At 43.4% G+C, this 11,923-nt stretch overlaps 1 protein-coding gene across 1 annotated transcript; it reads left to right on the top strand.

The window, feature by feature from the left end:
- Positions 1–397: 397 nt before the first annotated feature.
- Positions 398–11,759, top strand: LOC116603944 (microtubule-associated protein futsch). The gene is made up of 5 exons (XM_048719871.1): positions 398–1,027; positions 1,886–2,025; positions 2,449–7,645; positions 8,352–10,586; positions 10,886–11,759. The coding sequence occupies exons 1-4, from the start codon at positions 592–594 to the stop codon at positions 10,583–10,585; spliced, it is 8,007 nt and encodes a 2,668-aa protein (XP_048575828.1). The 5' UTR covers positions 398–591; the 3' UTR covers position 10,586; positions 10,886–11,759.
- Positions 11,760–11,923: the final 164 nt, after the last annotated feature.

Below are 11,923 nucleotides of genomic sequence, written 5' to 3' on the forward strand. Positions count from 1 at the left end.
GTCATCCGTGTGATTTTTGCGCTACGCTAGTAGTGATAAGAGTTATAAGGAAGTTTATACACACTTACATTGAGATACAAACAATTGTCGTCATATCTAAAACAGGACTCAAAGTTCCGAAAAAAAATTAATGAAGAGAAAAGAACGTTTATTTCAGAAAAAGCGCGATCGTCGATACCGCCCTTCGTTTAAGACGCCATAATGGCCTCCATTCTAGTACTAAGTTGGTTATAAGATGATTGATTAGTAAGGCTTCTCGGCCAATAAAATTGCGATTTACCTTATTAGCGTAAAATGTTCCCTAATTTCGAAAAAAAACAAGGGGTCGGTTAACCCTCCCTCAACCTTCCGTCCCCTCCCTAGAGCGTGCACCTTGTCTCCCTCATTTCTTCCCCCGAACCCTTCTACTGTAATGCAGACTTTGCGTATGCCTCCCTATGAGTATCCTTTACCTCCACCGACCTTTTTTTTTTCTTTATTCGAGTGACATGGACGTCCCTCCATGCTTTGCATTCACGAGATAACGAGCCCAGTTACCTGTGTTACATGTAACCGCGAAAGACTAACACTAGAAAGAACACATAATCCAAGATGGCGGTCGAAGAGAATCATTCCCGCCGAAAAGACGACAGGAGTTTAGACTTTCTCTCAGCAAATTTCGATCCCTTGCGAGCACTCTACCGCCGAGATATCCAACCACCCTTTCCAAACATTCAAGTCTTTAATAATCTCGCTGAATATGCCCGTGCTATCAAGGAAGGCAAATCAAAGCCAGCATTTCGACCGTCTGAAAAACCTCAGCCAAGTCAACGTGCGCGCAACCTCAAGCCACAGTTCCAAGGGCTGGAGATACAAGAGAGACTTCAAGCGCTTGCTGATGGGAGTACGAAAGTGGAGGGTCAGGGGGGAGCAGTTTTGGCTAGTGCGGAAGGTGGGGTTTGCCTTGGAGGAAAGGTAGTTGGCGGTGGAGGACTTGGCGAAGGAAGGCGGTGGAAAAAACCTATGAATGTCCTAGACAAAATGCAAGGTAATCTCTATCATGCACACGTGGGTATGTTTTTATGACAAATTGATGGGGTCGCTGGGACAAGCTTGGCGTCATGCGGGCCTTAACACAGGATTTTTAGGGGGAGGGGGATGTTAAGTCGAATAAAAACTTTAATATCATTTCTTAGGTATGCATAGCTGTCAACTCACCCACATTAGGTGGGTGTCACAAGATTATGTACCTCATCACAAGCCTAATTGTTGGATTGTTGGTGAGCTCACATCAGAATTAAGTTTTGGACCATTATCCTACCTTGAAGTTGACTTGTCTATCCTACTGCAAGATCACTGCGACCACATTTTTTGCATTGTATGGTTCCTGTTTTAAACCCCTGTCTGTTTTGTTGAAATATTTGGCCAAGAGATAAATCTATAGACAAAGGGTTGCATTCTATTGAAATGTACTTGCCTTAGTAAATATTTGTAGCCAAATTTTTGCATTCAAAATAAGCAAATAAACCAAAACATTATATATATATATATATATATATATATATATTATAACAATGGCTTTCAAATTCTATTTTAAGCTCCTGTAAGCAACCAACGCCTATTTTCAAGTATTTGGCTCACTGTGGCAACCTACAAGAGCAAGTGGGTGACCAGCTCCATTAACCACCGCAATGTACAGTTTTCAATGTGGTTGCTTACAATAGCTTCAATTATACTGATAGCAATTATTTTTTTCAAAATATTAATTTGAAGTGATTGTGCTGAATGCCTGTGTCTGCTAAATTATTCCAAATCACTGCCTGTTTACATCAGTGAAAATGTTAAGTAAAGAGACAAAGCAGTAAGACAATAGCCACAATAACTCACTTTTGTTTTTGTTTTACAGCATGTTCAGTTGGGCCTATGAGCATATTGTACCGATGTGTGGAAGAAAGACTGAAGCTGAGAGTGTGGACTCGGCGGTATAAGGGACTGCGTAGTGTGTTATCAGGGTATCTCATTGCCTTTGACAAGCACATGAACTTGGTAATGATATGCTAGATTCTTTACACCTTTACACTACTGCATTCAAATTCCTGCTTATATCTTCTTTAATCATGCCTTTCCATGTCCTCTTTTCTGGCGAAGGGCTCCACAGATTCATCCTTTTATTTGGATAATTTAGGAATTATGTTCTCTCGTGTAGTTAGACATTTAAATCGGAGTGGCAAAAAGGTGTTCTTCTTGTTTAGGCAGTGTTACAGTTATGTTTGACATAACGGTTATCCGACCTTGCTCTTTATTTAATAGTGTTCTATTCTACTTTGTTTATTTGACCATATGCTTAAGGATAGGGTTTTTAACATAATTCAAGCAAAATTGTTCTAATTCAAGCATAAGTGAATTTGAGCAAAGTGATCTACTGGTAATTCTGTGCTATAATGCTCATCCATGTTTCTTAACTATCAGGCGCTTATGGATGTTGATGAGGTGTACACGTTAGAAGAGATAACAGCTGAACCTCTTCCCGAAGCAGAAGCCAAAGAAGTTAAGCAGAAAAAGAAAAAGAAGAAAAAGAACAAAAAAGGCCCAGAATCTCTAAACGAGTGTCGAAAAGAAGAATCTGAATTATTAAAGGCAGTTGCTCCTCCTGAAAAAAATGTTGCTTCAACTGATGTATCCAAAGTACAGGAAGAGGAATCGGAAATGGAATCAACTGTTAAGGATTCTCATCTTTATCAAAGAACCAGTATTGATGAACTTTTCATGGAATATCGAGATCCACGTTTATTAAGACGAACCGACAAAGCTTGCGAAATTGGTACTGCAATGAGCAGTATTCGTGTTCAGTCTGAAAGAAAACCTGTTGTGGAGTTACCAACTGATCCACGTATCCAGAAAGGCATACCTAGTAATGTTAAACCTTTAGTCGGAGACAATAAACAGGCAAGTGATTGCCATTTGAAAGACAAGATAAATCTGATTGGAAAACAAATTCCTGCAGACCCCCGGATTCGTCCTAGACCCGACAGCCAAGGAAAGGTAGACAGTGTCAAACCTTTTGTTGAAGAAACAGTTCATGCTGGCATCACTCAACTACAAGAGGATAGACGGCAGATGCAGAAACAACCTCTTGCAGTCGATCCCCGCACTCGACCTAGTCTTGAAAGCCAAGAACAAGAAGACAGCAATGTCGAACCAGTTTCAGAGAAAGTCCAGGTGGATATCAGACGGCAGATGCAGAAACAACCTCTTGCAGTCGATCCCCGCCTTCAACCTAGACCCCAAAGCCAAGAACAAGTAGACAGCAATGTCGTACCTCTAGTTGGAGAGACAGTCCAGTTGGATATCAGACGGCAGATGCAGAAACAACCTCTTGCAGTCGATCCCCGCACTCGACCTAGTTTTGAAAGCCAAAAACAAGAAGAAAGCAATGTCGAACCTTCAGTTGGAGGGACAGTCCAGGTGGATATCAGACGGCAGATGCAGAAACAACCTCTTGCAGTCGATCGCCGCCTTCAACCTAGACCCCAAAGCCAAGAACAAGTAGACAGCAATGTCGTACCTCCAGTTGGAGAGACAGTCCAGGTGGATATCAGACAGCAGATGCAGAAACAACCTCTTGCAGTCGATCGCCGCAATCGACCTATTCTTGACAGCCAAGGACAAGCCTCTGGTTCAGAACGTGTGCGTATAGCATCATCTGAGATAGCAATGAAAGGAAGAGCTCCTGACCTTGCTACAAGTGCTACAGCAATACACGTTAGAAGACCTTTTGCTGGCGATTTTCCAAGTTCGACTAGGGTCGAAAAAGGGAAATCTTGTGAAGAAGCAGCCTGCCCTGCAATTACACAAGACCAAGTTTCTTCACTAGATGCCAGTGAGTATTCTAAACTACGAGAAAGGAGAACCTCAGGAAACGTAGCTATCGCTCAAGTGATAAGTGAAGAGAGATCTTCTCAAGATCCGATTAACATTCCAATGGTACAGGAAAGAAGTCACTTCACAAGCGTTCCTAGTACTCGTGAAAGACATCTATTTCTTGATGCAGCAAGAATACGAGGAAGGAGACATTCAGGAGACCTAGCTAGCGCTCAAGTGATAAGTGAAACATTATCTTCCCGAAATTCGAGTAGTGTCCCGATTGTACGAGAAAGGAGTCACTCCACAGGCGCCAATAGAACTCACGAAAGACATTTATCTTTTGATGAAGCAAGGATGCGAGACCTTAGCCGAACTCGACGCATTCCTCTAGCAGTCATTAGTGATCTGCCTCAATTAGATCCAAGATTATCAACCCATGAGAACAGTATATACAAGACCGACTCGAAGCTGAAGACCTTCAGGGTTTTAAATTATGGTGCGAAGTCACGCGAAGATGTAGACTTTAAGGTTTCTTATAGTGATTCTGGTACAAACAGCGCTTTTTCTGAAAGAAATGAACCTCAAGAGCAATATCCCGAAAGAAAGGCGATGGCTGGTGAAAAGGCATGGGACTCAAAGACCATACAAGATAGCCAGGATGTGGGCTCTACTGCTACTGATACTGAAAAAACGGGTACAGTCCCTTTCTCTGAACGCCATACAGGAAACCTCGAAACCTCCATGTATTCTACTCAAAGTGGGACGGTAAAACCTGAAGGTATTGATGATGATGTACCTGCGTTGGCTGTATGTTCGGAGAAACCTAGCTTTCTATTCTCCCAGGATCTGACTGTCCACTTGTCCTCCTGCGACGAAGGTGAGCCTGAAGAAATGGAGTTCACTGTCGTTGGGATCTTTCAACCAAATGAGCCAAACCCTGGGGAACAAGGCTTAGTAATGCAAGACGTCAAGATACAAATTCCTTTAGTTCTCCCTCAAACGGACAAGCAGATGGATTTTATGGAAGCGCATGTCCCTGTTGTTGCCACAGTGTCCGATGAAGTTTTTTCTGATCTCGATGATATTGTCATGACAACTGATAAAGATGGTATAAACACGGCTCGTGATCCAAATGATTCTGTCATGGCACCTGACCCAGATGATACTGTTACAGCTCCTGATCCAGAAGATTTTAACACTGCTCCTGCTCCAGAAGATTTTAACACTGCTCCTGATCTAGATGATTTTGACACTGCTCCTGATCTAGATGATTTTAACACTGCTTACGATCCAGATGATATTGTCATGGCATCTGATCCAGATGATATTAATACGGCTCGTGATCCAGATGATATTGTCACGGCATCTGATCCAGATGATGTTAACACGGCATCTGATCCAGATGATATTAAAACGGCATCTGATCCAGATGATATTGCCATGGCTTCTGGTACTGGTACAAAGAAAAAAGACATAATCCCAAAGGGCAGTAGTGCAGTTACTAATGCTGATAATGTTGTGGCCAAGGACTGTAGTATGGTTACTGAGGATAATGTTGCCAAGGCTGTTGATGTTGTCGCCAAAGAGAGTAGTTTGGTTACTAAGGCTGATGATGTCGCCAAGGACATAAGTACAGTTACTAAGGCTGATGATATCGTCGCCAAAGAGAGTAGTTTCGTTACTAAGGCTGATGATGTCGCCAAGGACATTAGTACTGTTACTAAGGCTGATGATGTCGCCAAGGACATTAGTATGGTTACTAAGGCTGATGATGTCGCCAAGGACAGTAGTACAGTTACTAAGGCTGATGATGTTGCCAAGGACAGTAGTACCGTTACTAAGGCTGATGATGTCGCCAAGGACATTAGCACGGTTACTAAGGCTGATGATGTCACCAAGGACATTAGTACGGTTACTAATTCAGATGATGTCGCCAATGACATTAGCACGGTTACTAAGGCTGATGATGTTGCCAAGGACAGTAGTACTGTTACTAAGGCTGATGATGACGCCAAGGACATTAGTACGGTTACTAAGGCTGATGATGTCGCCAAGGACATTAGTACGGTTACTAATTCTGATGATGTCGCCAAGGACATTAGTACGGTTACTAAGGCTGATGATGTCGCCAAGGACATGAGTACGGTTACTAAGGCTGATGATGTCGCCAAAGACATTAGTACGGTTACTAAGGCTGATGATGTCGCCAAGGACAGTAGTACGGTTACTAAGGCTGATGATGTCGCCAAGGACAGTAGTACTGTTACTAAGGCTGATGATGTCGCCAAGGACAGTAGTACTGTTACTAAGGCTGATGATGTCGCCAAGGACATAAGTACTGTTACTAAGGCTGATGATGTCGCCAAGGACATTAGTACGGTTACTAAGGCTGATGATGTCGCCAAGGACATTAGTACGGTTACTAAGGCTGATGATGTCGCCAAGGACATTAGTGCGGTTACTAATTCTGATGATGTCGCCAAGGACATTAGTACGGTTACTAAGGCTGATGATGTCGCCAAGGACATTAGTACGGTTACTAAGGCTGATGATGTCGCCAAGGACATTAGTACGGTTACTAAGGCTGATAATGTCGCCAAGGACATTAGTACGGTTACTAAGGCTGATGATGTCGCCAAGGACATTAGTACGGTTACTAAGGCTGATGATGTTGCCAAGGACATAAGTACAGTTACTAAGGCTGATGATGTCGCCAAGGACATTAGTACTGTTACTAAGGCTGATGATGTCGCCAAGGACATTAGTACGGTTACTAAGGCTGATGATGTCGCTAAGGACAGTAGTACAGTTACTAAGGCTGATGATGTTGCCAAGGACAGTAGTACTGTTACTAAGGCTGATGATGTCGCCAAGGACAGTAGTACTGTTACTAAGGCTGATGATGTCGCCAAGGACATTAGTACGGTTACTAAGGCTGATGATGTCGCCAAGGACATGAGTACGGTTACTAATTCTGATGATGTCGCCAAGGACATTAGTACGGTTACTAATTCTGATGATGTCGCCAAGGACATTAGTACGGTTACTAATTCTGATGATGTCGCCAAGGACATTAGTACGGTTACTAAGGCTGATGATGTCGCCAAGGACGTTAGTACGGTTACTAAGGCTGATGATGTCGCCAAGGACATTAGTACGGTTACTAAGGCTGATGATGTCGCCAAGGACATTAGTACGGTTACTAAGGCTGATGATGTCGCCAAGGACAGTAGTACGGTTACTAAGGCTGATGATGTCGCCAAGGACATTAGTACGGTTACTAAGGCTGATGATGTCGCCAAGGACAGTAGTACAGTTACTAAGGCCGATGATGTTGCCAAGGACATTAGTACGGTTACTAAGGCTGATGATGTCGCCAAGGACATTAGTACGGTTACTAATTCTGATGATGTCGCCAAGGACATTAGTACGGTTACTAAGGCTGATGATGTCGCCAAGGACATAAGTACAGTTACTAAGGCTGATGATGTTGTCGCCAAAGAGAGTAGTTTGGTTACAGAGGCTGAAGTTGTTAAGGACAGTAATCTGGCTAGTGAGAAAGGTGGCATAGGGCCTATTGGCATTAATACCATGGAGATAAATCCGGACATGTCATTGGAACAAGGGGAATTATCCGATAGTGATGATAATATTGCTCAGAAATCTTACATTACCCCAGTTGCGGGAAACCCTTCAGCGGGACGTGACAGAAACACGGTATTAGAAGAAGGGAAATTGTCTAAAGGTGGTGCCCGACCTGCAGATAGAATGAAGCTTGGCGTGAAAGCTCTGTCCCAATCAGGTGAGACAATCGCTCATGGCTGAGTATAGAGTGTAGTATATAGATAGGGCCGTATCGGGGGCACTGGGGGCACGTGCCCCCTAATATTTCCCAAACTTATAAGGAAATGACCAGTAGGGGCGTGGCTGTGCCCTCCTTCCCCCCCCCCCCCCCCACCACATATCTCTAAACATTATAGTAACCCAGCCCTATTCGGAAAGTTATTTGGTTAATTATAAGGGTTTGAAGTAGAATTTAGTTGAATGATCCCTTTTTTATGGTGGAAAAGGGTGGAAGTTATAAGTCATTGGATAGCCTTTTAACTTATTCCCATATTCACTAACGCAGTCACCAAAAATCTCAACTCTTTGTTGGAAACATTAATTTACTTGTGCAGGGAAATTGCATGTAGGAAAGTTCCCCCGCCTTTCCTCTTCCCCCGTCTAAAATGTCCGTAAGGCTAAGAAACCCCAATTAATTGTTGCATTAGACCGCTACCTCATCACATAGAATCAGCAAAGCAAACATTGTTTTGGTTTTAAGGTCCGTGCAGTCAGTGCCAGCATTGCTATTCTACCACGGTCGGTTGACCACAAGACAAAGGAAATGTTTGCAAACTCACAGCACCCCTGACATATAGCCAATACGTGCAGAAGAATGCACATACAAAGCGCAATAACATGTAATAACCTTTTCGTAGATGTTTTCTTATTTTCTTTTTGAGCAGATGATGGTAAAGAGGAAGGTGAGATTTCTAGCGATGAGGAGCCGCCTGCTTCATCAGGCGAACTTGAGCCAACGGGCAGTAAGAGTCAATGTGCTATGCAAGCTGACATAAAGAAACACACAAAGGGAGTGGTTCCAAGAAAAGGCCCAGTTTGGGCGCGGTTGGATTTTAGCAAGAGAGTCTCGATTGACACCAGACGATTGGAGCAAGTAGAAAAAAGTAGGGTGGGTGAGGAAGACGTGCCTTTTGAAAGTATAAAGGATTCGAGACGGCGCAAAAAGAAACCGCATGACAAGAAAGAGGGAAAAGGGCCTTCTGGGAACGGTGAAAGGGATACGTCGACAACAGAAATTGGAGATGTTACCACTAGGCACACACAGAGTATGAAACATACTCAAGACAAGCGGAGAGAATCGAGTCAGATCAAGGAAAAACACAGAACAGAGGATACATTTCCCAAAGAAAAAGAAGCAAGAGGTGCCAACGCCAACGAGATAAGTAAACAGGGTGTGAAAGAGAAAGCGAGGGAAACCAGAAGAGAAAGTGTCCGACAAGAGGGTAAAGATTACTCTAAAGATCTTGAAGGTGATTCCAAAGAAAGGGTGGGACAAAACGCCGGAGATGCGAAAAGCAGACATGAAAGTCGGAGAGAATCTAGTGAAGAAGGAAGAGAAATAGGGAAAAAAGATTCTAGAGAACGACAGGGTGATTCGAATGCAGATGTGTGGCTAAGTGAAAGTAGAAGAGATGGCCGAAATAGTGAAGACGGACAAAGAAAACGGGAAAGAGTAAGGAAGGGCCGTGATGTATCCGCAAAAGCAAGTTCCAAGATTCCAGTCAACGAAAAGGAATATGTTGGCAAAGCTAGGACATTAGAAGAAAGCAAGGAGAAGGCAAGGAATATTGATACTAGGGATTCCAAGCGAAGTGATGGAGGGGGCGAAATGAGAACGAAGGGTGATTGCCAAGGTTCTAATAGGGGTGTAAAGGGAGGACAGAGTGAGAAAGAGTCGAAAGACAGAACTAAAGACAAATATTCAGATTCTAGAAAACAGCCTGACAGGGAAAACCGCCGTGAGAGGAAATATGAAGCAGGGAAACTTGGAGATTTAAGAAAGGGAGAGAAATTATTTTCGAGTGAATTAAATGTACAAAATAGCGAAAAAGTTGACACGAAAATTAGTCAGACAAAAGGGAAAGAGCAATACGAAGACCTGTCCGAGAATTTGTTTTTATCTGTGGAAACGAGAGAAAAGGGCGAGACTAGCCGTAAACGTGTTACGAAGAAGGGAACTGAGAATTCCGCTGACGATTCAAGTAGCGCTCCCAAAGGAACGTCCGAGAAACCACGACAATTAAAGGACAGAAAAGACAGTGAACAAAAGACCGGCTGTCCAGATAGTGACGATGTCTTAGCACCACATGGAAGCGATAATCCAGCTGTTTCAAATTCCGGACAGAAAAGCGCTCGCAAAGGCTTGCTTCCTACTCCTGTCAATTGGGGCAGGCCACAGAGAGATTCGAGTACTGATGCAGAAGGTTTAGTCAAGGATCTAGAGGGTATAACTACGTTTGTTCCTAGACTGGAACCCACTCAAGAAGACTGCCCTGTTAAGGAGGTATTAGGCAGTGCACAAAAGGTGTCCCAAAGACGTACAAAATTGGCCAGAAAAACCCTAGCAAAGAGAACAGCAAAACCGGAATTCTCCCCTTCAAAGGGTTTAATCCAATCCAACAGGAAGCGAAAACAAAGGGATCAAGATGAGCGAAATACCAAAAAGGTGAAGCTTAGTGCTGTTTCATCGAGGTTATTGGGCTGGCAAAGCGATCAAGAGGCAGCAATAAAAGTGGTGGAGAACTCCACGGAACAGATGGACCGGCCAAACACCCAAAATGAACAGGTAGTCGGTTCGAACACTCATACTGAACAGAAGGCCGGGTTAAACACTCGTTATAAACCGGTTGCCGCGTCAAAAACTACAGAACTGATTACAGAATCAAAAACTCGTAAAGAACAGATTACCGGATCAAAAACTCGTACTGAACAGATTGCCGAATCTGACACTCGTACTAAACCACTTGCCGGGTCAAACACCCCTATTGATAACGACAAAGAGTCCGATTGTCGCACCGTGAAGATTGGCAAAGGGAAACGTCTGGTCTTCAAGCGCCGACACGTGAATCAGTTGTTCGTCAGAGGGGACAACGTGGTAATGGTGGCATTTGCCCCTTGAGGTAAGTGCCGGTTCACCAATGACATGCGTAGCAGAAACGGTATTTTTCTTTTCCATTTTCTTCTGCTAACGAAAACTTTTGTATGTGAACCGGCAAAACCGAACATGCTGTTATAAACCATAGACGGTGGAAGCTAAAATATATTGGGGTTTGGGTGGCGCACTTTGCTGGGGGCTCACAACGTCTTTGGCTTTGTACACCAGGAAACGAGCTGAATATCCAAGGGGGGGGGATGGGGGAGGGCAGTACCATTGGACCTTGTCATCTGGACATTGCTGTTTCTTCATTTTTTTTCTCAGACGAATTCTGTCAAGTTGTTGCCAGATGAACGTGACACCTGAATGTACCCAAGTATCGTCATCTGGTTGTACCCAAATATTGACCCCTGGTTGTACCCAAGTATCGTCATCTGGATGTACCCAAGTATCGTCATCTGAATGCAAGTGGAGATGATTCATGGAGACCAAGAACTATATCTATGCAACAATCAGGGAGTCATAAGTAGGGCAATCATCTGTTGTCATCTATTATCATTTGTCACGGCGTTTTTGTTGGTTTTTGAGGGGCACGCACGGACGCGCTACGTCGACATTGGTCGCGCGCGCAAGTGATGCGAGGGTTCAGGCGCAAATTTCATTTAGGAAGAAAAATGTTTGTGTCCCTCTTGCGCTGGTTTTGTTTTGTTTACCAAAAGCAAGCTAGAATTCAAAATCGTAGGAAGAGGAGACTGCGCGCGCAGATGAGCTCAGCCAAAACGTCAACGCATAAAGGTCGCATCTGATTGGCTAATCCGTGCGTCTAAAAATAGCCTGATCCTAGGAACCGCCGTGACACCCTATATAATACCAGAATGTGGAGCAGTTGATTGCCCCTACTTGACTGCCTGTGCATACACAAGAAATCTACAAAAGTCAAAGCCACATGCATCTGTGTCATCAATCCTGGGTTCCTGCCTATTTCTTTAATTCACTTTCATAAAAATTTACATACAATAAGAAATAAGGAAAAACCTTCCACTCCGCTTCAGCGTTACTCTCTTAAACAATTTATCGGAAAGTTAAGACCTCTTAATGTCCCTACAAATGCCGTTTGTATCCCCAAAAACCTTCATTTAGTTGACTTGGATATCAACTTTAACTCCATCAAATTGTATTAAATATAATTCTATTTTTATTCCCATTTTCGGAATTTTTCATAATGTAGAAGCGAAATTAACAATAATGCTAAAGCAGCCCTCATACACTAATGTGTATTCCTTAAGGTAATTCCCTTGAATTGCACTGCGCACCCCTTCTGCGCATAATGGCGCGCGCTGTTTGTTTGAATTTTCCGGTATT

This window comes from Nematostella vectensis, chromosome 12 (genome assembly GCF_932526225.1).
Source record: "Nematostella vectensis chromosome 12, jaNemVect1.1, whole genome shotgun sequence".
NCBI classification, from domain to species: domain Eukaryota; kingdom Metazoa; phylum Cnidaria; class Anthozoa; order Actiniaria; family Edwardsiidae; genus Nematostella; species Nematostella vectensis.

Coding starts and splice junctions, on each gene's coding strand:
- LOC116603944 (XM_048719871.1), top strand. CDS start 592: ATGGCGGTCGAAGAGAATCATTCCCGCCGAAAAGACGACAGGAGTTTA. Junction 2,026..2,448: donor TTGACAAGCACATGAACTTG/GTAATGATATGC, acceptor CTTAACTATCAG/GCGCTTATGGATGTTGATGA. Junction 7,646..8,351: donor GAAAGCTCTGTCCCAATCAG/GTGAGACAATCG, acceptor CTTTTTGAGCAG/ATGATGGTAAAGAGGAAGGT.